Below are 18,254 nucleotides of genomic sequence, written 5' to 3' on the forward strand. Positions count from 1 at the left end.
GCAGAGACCTACGGGTGCACTGAGGGCCTCAAGCCCATTCCGCCGCCGTGACCAGGCCCAGAGAGGGTGTTTGACCAGTTACTCAGCTTCCTGGGGGAAGGAAAGGGGGCTCCGCGGGTGTCCCTGAGAATCAGGCACCACTTACGCTCGCTGGCGGAGCTCAGAGCTGCGTCCTGGTAGGCCTTGTAAACGTTGATGAGGGTAAAGTGATCGCCTTCGGGATGTAGAAATGTCTTCCAACAAGTCAGGGCAGCCTCCTCAGCTCCACGTGGCAGATGCGAGAAGCAGCTGGGCGCTTGAAGACAAAAGGGGCCAGGGCAGCAGTGAGGAGACATTTCGGGAGCACAGCTCTCGGGCTTGTAGCAGAGCCAGTCTTACTCTGACTGATCAGCTTTCCCTTTTCCTCGGGCACCAAGGGGGGTCAGAGGGGTTGTCATATGTGTGTCTCCTTGTTTCTGTTTGTCTTTCTTAGTCTGCTGGTCACACGGCTGTGCTGCAGCGGGAGTGGGGGCGGGCGCTCCCAGGGCGGTGCAGGTGCAGGATTAGAACACAGGTTCTCGTGCAGCACAGCCTTCGGTCTGTCTGCCGTTAAGGCATAACTTCAAGCACACAGACCAAGGGACAGAGGTGCGGGAAGTAAAGCCACGCACACACATCATCATGTGGGAAGAACATGTCTAGTGACACATTTTCTTCAAATTTTTCTTGATCTCGCTGACTTCAGCAAAAGCTAATCTGGTGTGCTTTCACTTGTCAGATTAAGAAATTCACTAGCTATGATTTAGGCTTTTTCATACTAAGATAATTGTTATAATTTTCTACCTTTCCATCTATTAAAATATTATCACTTCAACCTGATCTCATCTAAAGCTGTAGCCGTGCAGATTCACAAAACAAGAGTCCTGGGTACCTGTTACCATGGCAGCGATGGTCAGCATCTCGTCTACACAGTCAAACTCGCAGGACGCGAGGATCGACTTGGAGAGTTGTGGGTCCAGGGGGAACTCGGACATGATGATTCCAAACTCCGACAGGTTCCCGTCGTTGTCCAGCGCCGCCAGGTAGTCCAGGTCCTCCAGGGCCTGCATCAGGCTCTCGGGGGCTGGGGAGAGAGCAGTCGGCCTCACCCCGAGGCGGAGGGACAGGCCCGGGGTGTCCCTCCCATAGTGAACAAACATGACTCAGCAGTTCCAAGACAGAACACCAGGCGATGAAGGGCCGACCCCTGAGCGGGGACACCAACGACATGAGCCACGTGATTGCCCAGCTACTGCCTTAATGTTTCAGGCTGTGGTGCAGGGAGGGAAGCCGGATGGAGCTGCAGACCCAGGCTGTGGCGACGGTGCTGTGGGTCTGGGGAGCCTGCGGTGGTCAGAGCCCACTGGTCGGGGTGCGAGGAGACAGCTGTGCAGAGGACCCGGGGGATCTACAGGCGTCCCCTCCATGGTCAGCAACAGGCCCCACAGCCACCCAGAGGACCAGAGGGCCCGTGCCCGGTGCCCACACAGGACAGGCTGGGCAGGCTCATCCGAGTCTCTCTAGGTCAGTGGTTCTCAACCTTCTGGCCCTTTAAATACAGTTCCTCATGTTGTGACCCAACCATAAAATTACCTTCGTTGCTACTTCATAACTGTCATGTTGCTACTGTGATGAATCGTCACGTAAATATCTGATATGCAGGATGGTCTTAGGCGACCCCTGTGAAAGGGTCGTTCGACCACCAAAGGGGTCGCGACCTACAGGTTGAGAACCGCTGCTGTAGGTGGACACTGCGGCTTCTGCCTATAGTTGTGTTAATTGGACTCGAAGTGGTGACATTGCCTGTGATGTACCACATCTCTGAGCCCCGCTCCATGCGGGGCCAGCTGGCCCTGAGCTCCCTGACCCAGGTCAGCAGTGACTGTCACTCAGGCTGGAGGTCAGCCCTCAGTACTAGGGAAGGGAAATGACTGGTTTGTATTTTTAAAGAGATCTGCATCAGGATCTAAGCTCACTTAACAGCCTGCAGCCCCGTGATGCCAGATCCTTTCCTCACGGCTCATGGACCCTGAAAAGGGGACCAGCGTGCTGACCTGCGGGTTTCATTCATCAGCGGGACACGGCGGCAGCTGTGAGCATCGTGGTGTCCCTTCCAGAGCAGTGAGTTAGGTCAGCCCACAGCTCTGCTCCCCAGCGCAGCAGCACACACGTGCGAAGTCAGGAGACAGTAAATTCTCCCCTGACCCTCTGTCCCTGGTGACCAGCTGGTCTCACAGGGGCACCGAGAATGGAATTCTGCATGGTGAGGGCGCGCTGTTTGCTTTTCCAAATCGTGACACTACAATTCCCGCTTTTCTTCTCCCCTCGTGACCACACATCTGTATCCCCAACACGATGCCTGCAGTCAGCTAAGGGCCTGCCACCTGCCCGCCCGCCCACCCGCCCACCCGCCCACCGTGCGTCCGCCCGCCCGGCGCGCGCTACCTGGTCTGTTGAGGAGGTCGCAGTGGCCCAGGCCCGCGATGGCGATGCGCTTCATGAAGAGCACCATGCTCGTCAGGTTGGCCACCTGCACTTCCGCCGGCTGCAGCGGCCGCATGTCCTTGGAGGCAAACTCCTCCGAGTACAGACAGAACAGCTTTCCTGGGAGAAACAGGGGAAGTGCTCACCTGCCTGCCTGTGGCTGTGGCCGTGGCCGTGGACGGGGTGCCCGGGAGTCGGGGTGACGCCCGCAGCGTTACCTGACGACGAGCTGAGGATCTGCTTGCGCGCCTCCGCTTGGCTTTGGCTGATGGGCTGCCTGACCCGCGAGCTCGCCCGGATGCGCGGGTTGTACACCTGTGGGCGGAGACAGCACCCTCAGCGCCATTCCCGCGGAGGCTCTGCGACAGGCAGTCCACACGTCCACTGTGCTCTGCTTGTCTCGAGATGGAAGCGCCAAACACGCGGGTCAGTGGACTTAAAGGCTGTCTGCTTCCCACAGTGTGGGCCTCAGGCAGCGCCGAGATGCTAGTGCCGCCCCCTCGCAAGCACTGTCACCCGGTCGTGCTGCCCCGTCAAGGTTCTGTGCAAACAGCCTGAGCTCCCGTCTCCCTATATACGTGCACCGACCTTGTCCATCCTGCCAGCTCCAGGGGGCTGTGACGGCACCACCAGTGTTGCTCTTTGGGGGACTTAAGGAGTGACCCCGGCTTCCCTGGTGGGGACTGATTCCTTATCAAGCACCCTGTCCCGGAACCTCCCTGAGGCGCAGTTTTCTGGAGGTGAGGGCCACATCGCATCTGATCACGCTCAGTGCATCAGTGCTCAGGAGGGTCCTGTTCAGTTTGAAATGCCGGGACTTAAGTCCCAGCTTTGAGAGTGAGCTGTCCTATTCCATTTTCACTAATTTTTTTTCTTTAAAGGCAGCTATAGAAAATAATACATTCTTTAACATTTTAGGGTGGAATTGTATTATCCTATATAATAAAAGCCTTATATGCTAAGTGTCTGACCATTTGACCAGTCACTATGATGCGCACTGACCACCAGGGGCAGACGCTCCAACCGGTAGGTTAGCTTGCTGCTGGGGTCTGGCCCATCAAGTCTGGGCAAGATGGGCCAAACACACCCTGGAGCCCTCCCGCGGTCCCTCCCTGGTCCTGATCGTGCAAAATGAGGTCACTATGCCTGGCCTGTGCCCTTTCGCAATCCAGGACTGGGGGATGTCAGAGAACCGGCTTCGGCCCGCTCCCCGCAGGCCAGGCCAAGGGACCCCACCAGTGCATGATTCCGTGCACCAGGACTCTAGTGTAGTTATAAAGCTAAAATCTGTTAAAACCAGCGCCAGTGCACTTGAAACTGACTTCTAGTAAATTCCTTGAGGGGAGATGCTAATGACTGTGATTCAGGGTTTACCAGAAACACTCAGTAGGAGTGTTCAGGAGGCAGCAATTTGCTAATGAAAAACCGCTGACCAGGATCCCTACCTGGTGCTCCTTCCTCACAAGGCTGCCTGGAGCCTCCACCCCTTTATTGTGTCCAGACCATGACGGGGCCACGAAGGGCAGCGGTCACTCCCTGCCCCGGGGCGAGCACAGCACCCCTCAGCCTTCACCCTCACTCTCTGGCCCAGAAAAGGGCAGGAACCCAAGAAACTGACTCTCCCCAGCTGTTTGGTAAGAGTTACCTTCCTCCTCTCCACACCCACGTCGATCACAAAGCGGACCGAGCTGCTCCCGATCAGGGCCTCCCCGGGGCTGGCGGTCAGCACCACTCGCCGCTGAGGGGCTGGGCAGCTTCTCTCTGTCTCATCGTTTGGCTTGAACAGCGCACACTTCTCTCTCGGGTACAAAGGCACCACCACCAGCTCGCCGTGGTCTGCGTCAGGGTGACAGCATTCCCGACAGACGGTTTCGTAGGCTTTTTCAATATCCTAACGGGCAAAGGTGACAGCGCCCATGAGAATGTGGCACATCACAGCGTCACCACCGCGAGTCCAATGAACACAACTGTAGGCAGAAGCCGCCGTGTCCACAGGAAGGAACCGTGTCTGTGGCGCCATCAAGTGTAAAAGGAGGACGTGAGGGATGAGAACGTTTCTTGGGGAAGTAATTTACAGTTTCATTGCTTTCAGTGCAAGATTGTTTTCCTCTGGAAATATACTATCTTTGCCCCTACGCAGTCATCCTATTTTTGTTTTTAAACTTCACCCGAGGATATTTTTCCATTGATTTTTTTTTTAGAGAGAGTGGAAGAGAGAAGGAAAGACAGAATTATCAATGTGAGAGCAGCACTGATTGGTTGCCTCCTGCACAGGGGCCCGGGGAGGAGCCTGCAACCAGGTATGTGCCCTTAACTGGAATTGAACCCGGGACCCTTCGGTCTGCAGGTCGATGCTCCATGTACTGAGCCCAACCGGCCAGGGCTCATCCTAATTTCCTAGCCTGATGCAGTTCTCATCTCCATTAGCAGCGGCAGCTAAACAAAAGTTATTCTCACGTCAGTGACAATGCATCACTGCTTTCCTGGCGGCAGAACCAGGAACCAGGAGTTAGTCTCCAGCCTCCCAATCACAGCGCATAGACAAACACCCTACCATCAGGGCTCTCCCAGGTCATTATGGAAATGATTCTCACCCCCTAGACTTCACAAAAGCCATAGTTCTCTACTGGCTTCTAGTGGCTTAAACTTTCTGGCTGAAGGTGGGTTCTGATGGTGAGTTTGTTCCAAATGGGGCGGAGGGAAGAACAGAAGGACCTGCCCAAAGGGAACAAACAGTCAGGCAGGAGCAGGTGCTGCAGGTGGTCCAGACTCCCCACGCTCAGCTGGCACAGGGCTTAGTGGTCAGAACCTTCCGAATTTGAAAAATAGGCTTAAAATAGGCATTTTGTGCTGTAGCTGGTTTGTTTAGTCATTTCTCTCTTCCTCAGTGTACAGTGCATTTACCTCTGTGGGGCTTTCCTAGAATTACCTGCAAAGCCACGGAACAAGAGCCACGCCCGCTGAAGGGAGCTGCCCGGCCCCTGGAGGAAACCCCGATGGAGCCCTTCCCAGGGAAACCTGAACAGCCTCTTGTGTAGCTCAGAGTCGCCCGGGAACCTGAGCGGACATTCCCAGAACCCCAGCCCACGCTCTCTGCTGACGTCACTGTTCTGCGGGTTAGCAGACAGCCGGTGCCGAGGAGCTGCGTGCTGTCAACACGCAGGGCAGGGGGTGAGGTGCTCCCCCCCGACCCGAAAGGCTGGAGCACTCGGTCTAGAGCGGCACTTGGTGCATTTCTGCCTGCGTCTGTTTTCCGTGGCATCTACTGTTACGGCAGATTTTAAGTTTCACCTAGAAACCAAGCAAGCTTCCAGGAGGACAGGGGACATGACTCCCGAGACCACAGGAGAGGAGTTCCCGACACAAGTGGTGGAAGAGCACAGTCCCGTCAGGATGCTGATCTGTGTTCTTGCTCAAGAGCCAGGTGGTGGTGGGGACGCTGGGGCGAGGGGTGAGGCCGCCCTGCCCACTCAGTGCACCTCATGTCAGGCACAGATGCAGATCCGCCTGCAGCCTTCACCCGACCGTCACCGTCAAGATGCTAAGGCTCCGCAGGACGGGCGGTTCCTCGATAGGCCATGCTCGTGGAGTGATGTGAGGGGTGACCCAGCTCTCTGAGCCCTGGGGTTCTACCACTTCCACTGCCCGCTGGGTAAGCCGGCACCTGCTCGAGGCGGGCGAGCCCCAAGTCCCGAGGCCACTGGTGACAGCTCAGGTGGACTCGGGAGACCCACTCCAGGAGCGCCCACTCGAGGAGACGTGGTCATAATAAGCCCTGACGTGGGTGAGGAGTTGTTACTGAGGAAGCTGTCGCCAAACACAGCGAGCTGACAGACACTCTAGTCACCATGGACTTGAGATTCTGAGTCACTGTCCTCACGGCACAGACAGTCTCAGCTGAGAGAACTGGTGTCCCAGGCGGGACCAGCATCCTGGGCTCCACACGTCAGCAGAGGAAGCAGGTCTGGGAGCGCTTCTGGCAGCAGGTGGCCGCGTGGGGAGCCCCGGCGGGAGCGGAGGTCTCTTCAGCGGTGGCTCAGCCCCCTGATCAGTTTCCTTCTGGGTCTCTGCTCAGTCACGGGGTCGCTGCATCGTGGGTCACAGTCTAAGCCAGGGCTTTCGGAGTGAGAGGGCGGTAGGAGCAAGGCCGGGAAACCAGTCCCAGGGTGGAAGGTCTCATTCTGGAGACTGGAGGCTTAGAGTCAGGGCCGCTGCAGTACAGACGGGTGTCCCCAGACGGCACGCGACTGAAAGCAGCGACAGGCTGTCACACGTTCCCAGTCGCTCTTTTCCAAAGACGTTTTGAAGAATCCAAGGTAAGATGATTCTCCATCTTTTTAGACCAGGTGCCTGGCGTCAGGAGATAGCCCCTGGGCAGGCTGTACATGATCCCTCTGCCAACACCCACTGGCTAGTGCAGGAACGTTTGTGGGGCCTCGTTTGCTTGTTTATTGACCCCGTGCCACATACTTAGATTATGTTCCTCATCGCATCTCCAACAAACGCTCCCGATGGTGGGGAGGCAGCGAGAGCGATCTGAGTTGGTGCGGCACCTCGCGAGGGCACCGGCTCTGCCCTCGGGTGCCCACGTGGCCGAGCTGGGGAGGGAACCAGCTCCGGGATGTTCCGATGGGTTGGGACGAGGCCTCACCCCGCTGCTTTCAGAGCAGCACCTGGTTGTGGAAACATTCCTTTTCGGCGTGGTCTTATTTACCTGTCTGCCTTTCTCCCAAAGTGCAAACACTGAGGAACCAAATATTTAGCTCAGTAGCCAACTGAACCCTGTATGTTAGTCATTAAAAGCAGCCCCGGAGGTTAAAAGGTTTCCAGGGCGGAACCGCATTCCTCTGTTGGGTTAGATTCTGTTACTTACTTGTTCACAGGCCAGGAAGACGACAATGTCGCCCTTCTCGCCCGAGTGGTGAATTTCCAGGATGAGGCGCAAAATAGACTCCAGAGCCTCCTCCGGAGCCCCGCTGAGGTGCACCACCTCCACGGGGCGCCTGCTCGGCACCTCCACGAGCGGCACGTCGCCATAGTGAGCGCTGAGTTTGCTGAGCAGCAGGGGCGGGGTGTTAATGACGAGCTTCAGCTCCGGCCTCGCCAGCAAGACGCCTTTGAGAAGGCCGAGCAGCACGTCGGTAGCAATGCTTCTCTCCTGGATGTCGTCCAGGACGATGACGCCGTAGCTGGCCAGGAAGGGGCTGGACATCATCTCCCGCTGCAGCATGTCATCAGTGCAGTACCTGCAGGAGGGACACGCGGCTAGCGTCCTCGCGCGAGGACTCGGACCCAACTCCCAGGACCACGAAATGCCACGCCTGTGTCCCGCGCTATAAACCAGGAGTCCTGAGCCTTTACTGGGCCGAGAGTCCTTCACGTCGGAAAAATCTACAGGCCTTCACAACCGCAAAATGCACGTGAGCAAACTTTAAACCGTTTACAGACGGTCACAGGACCCTGAGAGCATCTCTGGAGCCCAGTTAAAGGCTCTGCCCTCGGGGCTAGTGCGCCTGGGTTCCCGTGGCTCCACCCCGTGCCATCTTCCTCACTGACTGCGTGGTGCGCTTTCACGCAGTAAATCTGAGCTGTGAGTCAACTACATGCTGAGCCCGGAGTCCTCCCGCCACGTCATCGAGCGGGAGGTGGGTGGCCAGGGCCTGACGGTCCTCAGCTGACCCCTTCCAAGAAAGAAAAGGAAGGAAGCGAACACTTATTAATCCCCTCATGGTGCCAGGCACTGTGCTGGTGTCTTTCTCATTTAACCTTGAGAATAAATCTTGAAGGTAGACATTACTAGCTCAAACTGGTAAAGAGGAGACTTGGAAAAGTACAGTTTGAAAAACACGGAGCTAACTTCTAGGAATATATCCCAAGAAACCAGAAACACCAATCAGAAAGGATATATGTACCCAGATGTTCATAGCAGCACAATTCACCATAGCTAAGATCTGGAAACAGCCTAAGTGCCCATCAGTAGATGAATGGATTAGAAAACTGTGGTACATCTACACGATGGAATACTATGCTGCTGTTAAAAAGAAGGAACTCCTACCATTTGCAACGGCATGGATGGAACTGGAGAGCATTATGCTAAGTGAAACAAGCCAGTCAATGAAGGAAAAATACCACATGATCTCACTCTTTCATGGATAATTAAGACCATTACAAACCTTTGAACAATAATAAATACAGTGGCAGAGCTGCCTCAAACTGATTGTCGGATTGCAGTGGGAAGGCCAGAAAGGGTTGGGGGACAGGAGGGAGGGGAGTAAGAGATCAACCGAAGGACTTGTATGCACCCATATAACCATAACTAATGGACATAAGACACTGGGGGGTAAGGGAGGGCAGGGGCTTGTCAAGGGCGGGGGGGAAAAAAGGACACTTATGTAATACCCTTTGTAATACTTTAAGCGAAAAAAAAATAAATAAATAAAAAAAATAAAAAAAAAAGAAAAACACGGAGCTAAACAACCATGATGAGGGCTGATGTCCAGTTTTGTAAACCCATCTGGGTTTTTTGTTGACACCGTGGGAGGTCAGGGAAGCCTCCGTGGAGGCGACGACCTGGCATGGACTGGGGGAACTAGCCAAGCCCGGAGAGGGCGGCTCAGCAGCAGAGGGTGGTGCGGATGACCAGGCCCCGTGTCTGGCCAGCACACGGCAGCCCATGCGGACCCACCCTGAGGCGGGGCCTGAGAAGACAAGACAGGTCTGGGGGCCACCCAGCAAGTGACTTCCCTGAGGATCGCGGGGGATTAGACCAGGAATCCAGGCCGGGCGGGGACAGAGCCGTCGTGAACACTGGGAGGCTTGGACCTTGACGCGGAATGCAGGGGCACACGCTCCGGTGATTGTGAAACACAAGCCCAGTTGTCAGCTTAGCAGGCGGAACCCCCACCCACCTCAGGATCGTCTCGCTGGTGCAGCAGTTCTCAAACGGGATCACGTAGCCGACCTCGTGGCCAATGTTGACATCCATTTCGTCCGCCACGCGCAGGGCGAGCTGGACGGTGGGCTGCTTGTGCGCCTGCGTGCACACCACGCCCCCGTGCTGGTAGTGGACGGAGAGGCAGTACTCGGCGCACCACTGCGGCACCTGCGGGCGAGAGCCAGCCGTCAGCGCCCGCCGCTCGCCAGGAAACCCACGGGGGCTCATCGTGTCAGTGGGGTCACCAGTGAGTCACCCTCTGAGTGAACAAACAGTCTGTGTTCACCCCAGAGTTCCCGCTGGCAAAGAAATCAAGCAAGAAAGAATAGGAAGGCGTTAGGACTGTTAACGTTCGATTCCCAGATGAAAAAGGCAGGTAAAAATAAAAGGCAAAAATACATATATATTTTTAACCTCAGCTGTATTTCTGAAAAACAAACAAAACACTAATCTATGTATGAATTGCTATTTTCTTTCTGGCTACAGGAAGCCTCCCTAAAAATCATGCCTTGCCATATCAACTATTGTGTCTTAAGCAAAGTAAACATTGCATAGCATTGAGATGAGAAATAGTGACTCAAAGTTAAAGCATTTATATTTAAATGCTCAGAATAAAATAAACAGATGAGCCTGCTTAGCATTTCCCTGGTATTTAAAGGTGAATGCGCTGCATTATCTCAAGCTCATTGGTGCAAGAATGATGGGAGTGGAAGGGCCGAGTCCACTGTGTGTTAGTCCCAAGACACTGCCAATGAGCTACGCTCTGCTACCGGTGTTTTTAAGATAAATCATCCCAAAAATGTTTTTAAATAGATTTAAGGTATTTAAGTTTTAATATTTAACTACCGATAATTTGATGTTTGCTAGGCCCATCATGGAATTCTTAGATTTTAATCCTCACTGTAATTTGAAAAAGACATAACTTTACCAGAAATCATAAGTAATTCCAAATGAATGACTCCCGTGAACTGCAAATACCCACCCACTAACCGTGCAAATGCAGTTCCAGCCGGTGAGAAACGAGTCAGCGTGTACTCAACGCTGCTTGTGCTACAGAGGTGAGCGCGTGACACACGGCGCAGCACACGGACCGGATCCAGGCAGGACCGTCACAACCAGCTGGAGGCCCCGCGAAAGCTCAGCCACAGCCGGCAGACAGTTACCCAGGGACCCGCCCAGCGTGCGCCAGGGCTGCTGGCAGAGGGGAGAGCACATCCCGCCCTTCACTACCCTCCGCGGCCCGGAGGCCTGGGTCACGGGGGCCTGAGGAGGTGGGAGCCTCACAGCTCAAAGCTCGGCTCCCAACGGTGACTCAGCCATCGCCGGGGTGTGACCGTCACCGGGGCTCCTGGCTCCCTGCCTCAGTGAAGACCGTGAAGGCCGTGCTGCGCCGCCCCATTCTGAGCCCCGATTCTGTGCCTGCTCGGGGGCAACTTTCTCTGCCCCACAGCACCTTCCTCCTCCCCCAAGTCTCTGGAAGGTGCCGCTCGGTGAGAACCAGGAGGCTGGGAGGCCGCACCTTCCCGGGCAGACAAAACACCAAGGCCGCCCGCTTGGCTGTGGTGACACAGCAACATCGTGCCATTCGGTGATAAAAGCAGGTTACCGCTCCATCGCATGGAAAACACCCTATTCACCTATCGGTCTCCTTGGAGTTTGGGCAGCAGACACCCACATTTACACACACACACGCGCTAGGAACAGCTAGGAAGCACGGCTTCGGCTCTTCTGAGCGCACCCCACGGCTGTCCGCTTCCCAGCCCACGGCCTCCTGCGCCTTCCCACTGGAATGTGAGGGGGCACAGCCGGGGCAGTGAAGCCACCTCGGGGTGCAAGGGAGGCTGACAGCGTGGGCGCCCTGAGAACCAGGTCCCAGCCCCCCGCTCCCTGGGCGCCATGAGGACCGGGTCCCAGCCCCCGGCTCCCCTGAGAGCGATCACCAGGACTCGGCCCGCCGGTGCTTTAGCGGCGAGCGGCCTCTGGTGACCAGGATCTAATCCGCATCAGGGCCTTATCGACGTCAGTGCCTGAGGTTCTACAAGCTGCACCATCTCAGCCAGCAAAGTGAAGGGGCTCGACCTACCCCAGGCGACAGGCACGGTGCTGGGCTGCTGGATTGCGGAGGGTCGGACCCGGTCCTCGGGGTGGGCTCGGTCCAGATCAGAACCCAGCAGCAGCGGCCCCGGTGTCCTGTATGGCTCAGCGCTGCCCCCGGGGGACACGCACAGGAGGCCGCTCCCGTCCGCTCTGCAGGTCCTCGCCTCGTCCATGGACCTCTGACCCCGGGACTGCGACATGTGCACTGCACTGGGCACACCTGCGCCCAAAGCCACGCTTCCTCCCGCCGCCTCCCACCAGCCGCCTGGGGCGGTGCCAAGGCCCCTCCCTCCCGAGCAGCCTGAGGCCCCGGCCCCCCCGCAGACACGATCCCCCACAGCTTTACCAACAAGCCATCCAGGCATCCTGGCTGCTGGGCGTGCAGACCTGACAGTCACACCCTGAAGCCCACAGACGAACAGCAGGCGTCTCAGCTTTAAAATCCACGCAACTGAGGCCACGACATGGACCTGCTCCCACCCTGACGAGCGGCACACTAATCCCACGCAGCAACACTGCTGGCCCGCTGGCGTGGGGATGCACCAGGGAACTTAATTTCCGCTGCCTGGCTTTTTGGCTTACGTCACGTCATGATGCAAACGACAGCAGCCGACCCTGGGCCGTGTCGTCATGAAGACACGTGGGGGCCCGGGCGGCGGGGCCACTCACCTGGGAGCTCTTCCCGCACTTGGCGTCTCCGGAAACGATCACCACCTGACTCTGGAGCAGGTTCTCCATGAAGGAGTACTTTTCCGTCCAGATGGGAAGGGCCTCTCTCTCGCGCAGGAGCTTGTAGTACCGGGAGGAGTACGGCAGCCCGTCGAACGGGTTCAGTTCCAGGTCCTCACAGGCCAGGAGGCCCTCCTCGCCGTCGCTGGAATCCAGAGATTCGGGGAAATAGCGTTTTTCCGACGAGGAGTCTGGACATTCCAGCTCCTCTTCCTCCATCCTGTCGCAGGAGCTCACTCGGCCGGCATCCCAGCCCGGTTTCTCCCAGGGCCTCTCACGTCGCCGCTGCACCAGGGGGAGGGCTGGCCCCCAGGACGGGTGCGGGCCTCGAGGTGTCCCTCCACCGGATCCTCGGCTCCCTCAGCACCGCGCTCAGTGCCGCCAGTAAACCTGGAAACACAGAAAAGGCGGGTCAGGTCCGCACAGTGTCCCCAGGAAAAGCACCCGCTTTCCTACGAGGGTAGCGGCTGCCCGTCACCTCCTCTGCCGGCTGAGCCAGAGGCTCAGGGCAGCTCTCAGCCTGTCCTGGGGGTTTGGAGAGAGACTCCCCCCTGGAGGGTGCTCCCTGCCTGACCCGGCGCGGCCCGGCTGGACTGACAGCGAATGGAGAGCCACGGGAGAGCGCTGTGAGGCTCGGTCAGGGGCCTAGGCCTTACCAAGCGGTGCGGACCCCGAGAAGGGAGATGGGGCGTCAGCTGAGCCCCCTCAGCACCGAGCACGAGAAGGTCTGTTGTTATTACTCTTTAAGTTAAGATTTCTTCTCGTTTAAGGAGACCGTTTTAAAACTCCACTGGGCATCTGCTTGTGCCAGTTTACAAGTCCAGGGAGGGAGTGGTGAGTCATCACTTTTCCCTGCGGAGGCCCGGCCAGCTTCCCCACGAGGCCTCCGCTGTCGAATCCACCAGGAATCCCAGGCTCTGTGGGGGCTCCAGGGTCTCTAGCCCAACATGTCAGATTCAAGAGGCAGCAAAAGACATCATGTCATTTAAACGAAGGAGAGACGTGTCCTACGAAAGGACAGACCCGCTCCCCCCCCCCCCCCGCCCCCTCCATGGTGGCTCAGCCGCTGCGCCAGGGAAGGGCCTGCTGCTCCCAGTGACCGTTGGGTTTAGCAGGCAGCCCTACGGCCAGAAAGAAGCCCCTTTCACCTTAATCCGGGAAACTAAAAAGAAAACACTCACGTCAAAAGAACAAATCCTAAATGGCTTTACGGCGCCCCATGTATTGGCACCCCAGGTATTGGCGCTGTGGCTGTAGGTGGGTGGGTAGTGGCTGGAGGGCCAGCTCCCAGCCCTAAGGAATAAGAAGGAGGCTCCAGGTGCAGCCCCGCCAGCCATCGGACACGTGGGAGAGCCTCCGGGCCTGAGTGAGTGGGCTGTCCCCCCCACCCCCGCCCCCGGACACTTTGAGGGCCAGATAGAACATTCTATGCTTTGGAAGAAATACCATAAAACAGGAAATGTGTAGCTCTTTCATAGAAAGAAAGACATTTAAAAACTTTGAAAAATATAGTTTAATCACCTACATGGAGTTAGTAAAATATTTATGTGAAATTTTATCCCCCAGGTCTGTTATACTTCAGTTTTACTGTCATTGAAACAAAGGGCTTATCATTCCTGGGACTTTAACTTGTAGGGGCTGCCTTTTTGTTTGTCTTTGTTTTAACTGGCTCAGAGCTTCCCAAAAGCACATTCTATTTAATTTCTAGTGTCTACTTAAAACCTTTCTTGAACAGGTAAAGTAAAAATTCAGAATTTCATTTTAAAAACCTTATTTCTAGACTTTAACAAGTTGACAATGCCTTGCTTTTAAGTAAGCAAATCAAATTAATTGGATTTAAAAAACAAAAAAATTCACTTTTAACTCAATATTGGTTCATACCATATGCAGCTTGAATAATCAATTACTTTTTTAAAGAATCCTGGATTCTATGATAATTTACAATTTTTAGACTTATGTTCAGAAACACTTCCCAAGCTCAACCAACGCGTGTGTATAATAACATACGGCGCCTCCATGGAAGTGTATAAATCAAGCGTTTTATTAGAATTTCAAAAGACTGGGTCACACTCAGTGCTTTCCAATATGATTTTGATGACTTTGAGTAATATTTTAAAAACTGCCATTTGAGTAAAAGCAGTTAATAAAGTGTGCGAGGTATTAATGTAGCTTATTTATACAGCCTAGCGAGATAGCTGAGCAAAGGGGTGAGTCCAATAGAAGCTCCAGCCACACTGAGCTCCTGCGGAGACTGGCCTCCGGGCCTTTGCCCAGGCCGCCCTCTGCCCAGGAAGCCCCCTGCCCGCCCACCTCCATGTGGCCATTCCTCGTCCCTTGAGTACCAACCCCAGCCCCCAGGACGCCCTAACACAGTGCGGGGGCTCAGTAAAGGCTCACTTATGCCTGAGCCAGTTCCACTCGTTACACTGAAGTTCTTTAATGAACCACGTTCCCATCCATATCTTTACTCACATGCATTTATTTTGCTTCTCACGTGACCATCAGAAACCACTGCAGGTTTTCTTATCCCCAGTTAGCAATGAGGAACAGTAGCTCCCGACTTTCCCACGATGGCAGAGCTAGCAATTAATCAAATCATCCCTGACCAAGGCGTGTCCTCTTTCCATCATTATCTTCCTTAAATGACCAGGTACACGCTGGGAACCCACCATGAGCGGGAAGGGATACGGAGAAGCCTAAATCATGGGCTTAGCTCCTTCAGTGCTTAAGTGGAGGCACAAACCCACCCACAGAAAACGAGGGAAAACTCTACCAGAAAGTATAGGGCAGGGCTAAGGGCCGGACTGTGCCCCAGGAGGAGAGAGGTGCTTTCAGTGGGCATTCGCCTGATCCTGGCGGACTTCCCGGAAGACTGGGCAGCGTGGCCCTGCAGCCCATTACACTCGCCCCGAGTAAAGGGCTGAGAGGTGGGTACAAAGAAAACACAGCAAACGTGAAAATGTAATGGCTTTCAACATCTGACTGAACTCATGTGTTTCAGAAAGTAGCCAAGGAAGACAAATAGCACCCTCACTCGGGTAAAAAAACAGAACAAACAGAAGATAAAAATCCAACAACAAAAAATGAAAACTTCTCCTACTTGTGATAGGAAGGCGAGGAAACAACACATTCATTTGCTTTTTTTTTTTTTTTTTAAGGAAATTATCCCACTTGCCTTAAACAATGTTAACTTGCTGCTAGAGTTATCTTCACTCGGAGTCCGAGGCGGCCAAGGGAGTGAGAGGAGAACGGCTGCATTGTGTCCCCTCCGCGTCCCTGGTGGCCCCTGTGATAGGCTCTGGTTTGTTACATTTCCTTAAGCGTCAGCCAAGTCAGCAGTCAGGTAACTGTTCTGTCCAGCCAGGAGCTTAGAGACTTTTTAAAAAATCAAGACGTGCTATTCAAGTGACCACCAGTAACGGCCGGAAGGTGCCAGAGAAAAAGGAACAGGGAAGACAACAGAGAAAACCCGCAAAGGGAAAGCCAGTACCTTCCCATTCACCTCCCCCTGGGCCTCCAGCAGCCTTCGGAGCCCAGGCCAGTGCCGCCAATGACCAAGCATGGCCGTTGTCTGCGGCAGGTTCTCTGACACTCTTCCCATTCATTCGGCAGACATGTACGAGCACCACATTGTCCTGGGTGCCCAGGGAGAACCACAAACTGAACCTCGTCCCTGCCTCAGACCTTCGAGGGCCTCTCCACCCGCACCCCATTCCCGGCTCCCAGCCCGTCATCTCTTATGGGGACACATCCCCTAAATTCCAATGTTGCTTTTCACAGTTGCCAAGGTCACCTGTTACCTAGACCAGTGGTCGGCAAACCCCGGCTCTCGAGCCACATGCGGCTCTTTGGCTCCTTGAGTATGGCTCTTCCACAAAATACCACGTGCAGGCGCTAACGTACAGTGCGATTGAAACTTCGTGGCCCATGCGCAGAAGTCGGTTTTCGGAAAGGAGATAGACGAAACAAGTACACAAGCCGAGTGTGGATGGGAGAGTTGGAAGGGGTCGACCTCAGCAAATGTACCTCAATCAGACTGAGGACGTTTTTAGCCAAGGCCAGCTTAGGAGGACCCTAATTACATTAATAACAATGTACCTACCTATATAGTTTAAGTTTAAAAAACTTGGCTCTCAAAAGAAATTTCAGTCGTTGTACTGTTGATATTTGGCTCTGTTGGCTAATGAGTTTGCCGACCACTGACCTAGACTATTTCCATGCCATGTCAACCTCCAAGCTACGGAGCAAGCGTTCCCCAGCACTGCGAAGGGCTTCCGGTCACAGCTCCTTCTCCCAACCTCAAACCTGCGGCCAGGCCACACCGCCCAGTGCTCGTTACTTTGGCCTGGAGATCTGCAACGTTGTTTCTTTCCTTTTTTTTGTCTTCTTTTTAAACGAGCACTTGCCTAATCCTGTGCTGTTTGGGGAAATGTGGCCCTTTCTGGGTTACTGAATGCCAGGTTTTATCAGTAGCTGGTCATGTCTGATGACCATGTTACTAATGAGCATTCTGTTCCTGGGATGAAAAGACCAATTCATGACGTTGCTATTGGTTTGAAAACATGGACTTGGGATCTACTGTGGATCTCAGACACATTCTGTGTAAAAACGCACCATCCCGTCTTTACATTTCAGAAGCAGTTCCTGCTGCTTTAATGTTTTAGCGATGAGTGTGGATTCTGCGGACATCACGCTGCCTGTGGGTATCAACACACGGAGCTTCTGGCTGTGACAGTTCCTCTGGAAGGTCTGCATGGGTCCGAGGGGGGAGGCCTTTGGGGGACATAACCCATGTCCTGTCCATCAGTGTGTGCTCCTCCGGTGCGTTCACTCTGAAGATCCCCAGGAGGGAAGTGATCCCCCGGTGCCCTTGTCCTCCGTGGGGCGGGAAGCTCTAGTGGCAAAGGATGAGTCATCCCGTCCTGACCCAGAAACGGCTCCTCCCGGACCCTCAAGTGCAGGCCGAGAGGCTGGGGGAGCGGCGGGGGGAACTGAGGGAGGCCCCCTCCCGGGACTGGACCGCCCCCCGACCCGGTCCGTCCGCACTCTCTCCGTTTTCTCCGCCCTCCTGGCCGATCGCTCCCACCCCGACGCTCTCTGATTGTTTGCATTTTCACAACCTACCAGGTCAGGTCCCGGTGCGCCTCCGCCTCCCCGCTTCCTCCAGGCGCGACCTGGGCGTCAGGGTCCCGTCCCAGGAAAGCCGGCCTGGGACCTGCTGGCCTCAGCCCGCACGCCTGGTGCTGACCATGGGGGCTGGGTCCTTCACAGACACGAAAAACTCACCCAACCGGAAAGCCCCAGCGGCCGCGGCCGAAATGTGACACCGGGGACAGCGCAGCCGGCCAGGGCCCTCCTGCTGCGGGGTTCGGGACCGGCCTGGCCCGGGGCGACGGGGGCTCCGATGGGCTCGGTGCTGCCCGGGAAGGTGGCACGAGGCTCCCTCCCAGGGCTGGCGACGCCCCGGCCGCCGAGGGGTCCCCCTGCCGGCAGGGTGGGGTGCAGGCCGGCTCCTCCCGCCGGGCCGGGCTCGGACTCCGGGGGCAGCGGCGGGGAGGCCGCCTTCGCCCCAGGCGTCTCCACTCGGGGCCGGGGGGCCGAGACCCCGACGCGGCGGGGGGCGCGCTGAGCCGCGGCGGCCGCAACAGGTGCGCGGGGCCCGGCCATTACCTGCAGCGGCTCCGCGTCGGGGCGCGAGTCCCAGGCCCAGGCTCCGCCGCCGTCCCCTCCGGGCAGGCCGAGCTCGCCGGCCCCACGGACCTCGGGCGCCTCGGGACAGCGACGGGGGGGCGCGCAGGTCCCGGCGCGCAGATCGGACCCGGCGCGCCGGGGACACGAGGGCCCCCGGGTCGGCGCGACCACCGATCGGCTCGGGCGGCGTCTCCCGCGGCGACCCGCCGCCACCCGGCTCCGAGCTGCGGCGACGTGCGGTCCTCGCTCCGCGCGGCGTTTGGACCCTCCCTCTCGCCGTCCTCCCGGCCCCGCCCCCGGT

General features: G+C 56.2%; 1 protein-coding gene across 3 annotated transcripts in view; it reads right to left on the bottom strand.

Moving 5' to 3' along the window:
• The window catches only part of DHX32 (DEAH-box helicase 32 (putative)), a 22,406-nt gene extending 4,213 nt beyond the window's left edge, over nucleotides 1-18,193 (bottom strand). Inside the window, exons 1-10 of one of the 3 annotated variants that reach the window (XM_070432084.1) lie at nucleotides 17,387-17,504; nucleotides 15,438-17,156; nucleotides 12,203-12,652; nucleotides 9,411-9,604; nucleotides 7,376-7,748; nucleotides 4,148-4,393; nucleotides 2,721-2,817; nucleotides 2,464-2,622; nucleotides 911-1,102; nucleotides 146-295 (exon numbers count right to left, since the gene is read on the bottom strand). In XM_070432084.1, coding sequence (XP_070288185.1) covers nucleotides 146-295; nucleotides 911-1,102; nucleotides 2,464-2,622; nucleotides 2,721-2,817; nucleotides 4,148-4,393; nucleotides 7,376-7,748; nucleotides 9,411-9,604; nucleotides 12,203-12,481 — 1,690 coding nt within the window. In that variant the 5' untranslated portion in view covers nucleotides 12,482-12,652; nucleotides 15,438-17,156; nucleotides 17,387-17,504. Of the gene's footprint in view, nucleotides 1-145; nucleotides 296-910; nucleotides 1,103-2,463; nucleotides 2,623-2,720; nucleotides 2,818-4,147; nucleotides 4,394-7,375; nucleotides 7,749-9,410; nucleotides 9,605-12,202; nucleotides 12,653-15,437; nucleotides 17,208-17,386; nucleotides 17,505-17,932 lie in introns of those variants that run through there. The other 2 variants (XM_070432083.1, XM_070432085.1) reach the window with 2 other exon arrangements.
• Nucleotides 18,194-18,254: the final 61 nt, after the last annotated feature.

The sequence above is a fragment of the Myotis yumanensis genome, unplaced genomic scaffold (genome assembly GCF_028538775.1).
Source record: "Myotis yumanensis isolate MYYU_CA2020_CCGP unplaced genomic scaffold, mMyoYum1.0.hap1 SCAF_13, whole genome shotgun sequence".
In the NCBI taxonomy this organism is placed as follows: Eukaryota; Metazoa; Chordata; class Mammalia; order Chiroptera; family Vespertilionidae; genus Myotis; species Myotis yumanensis.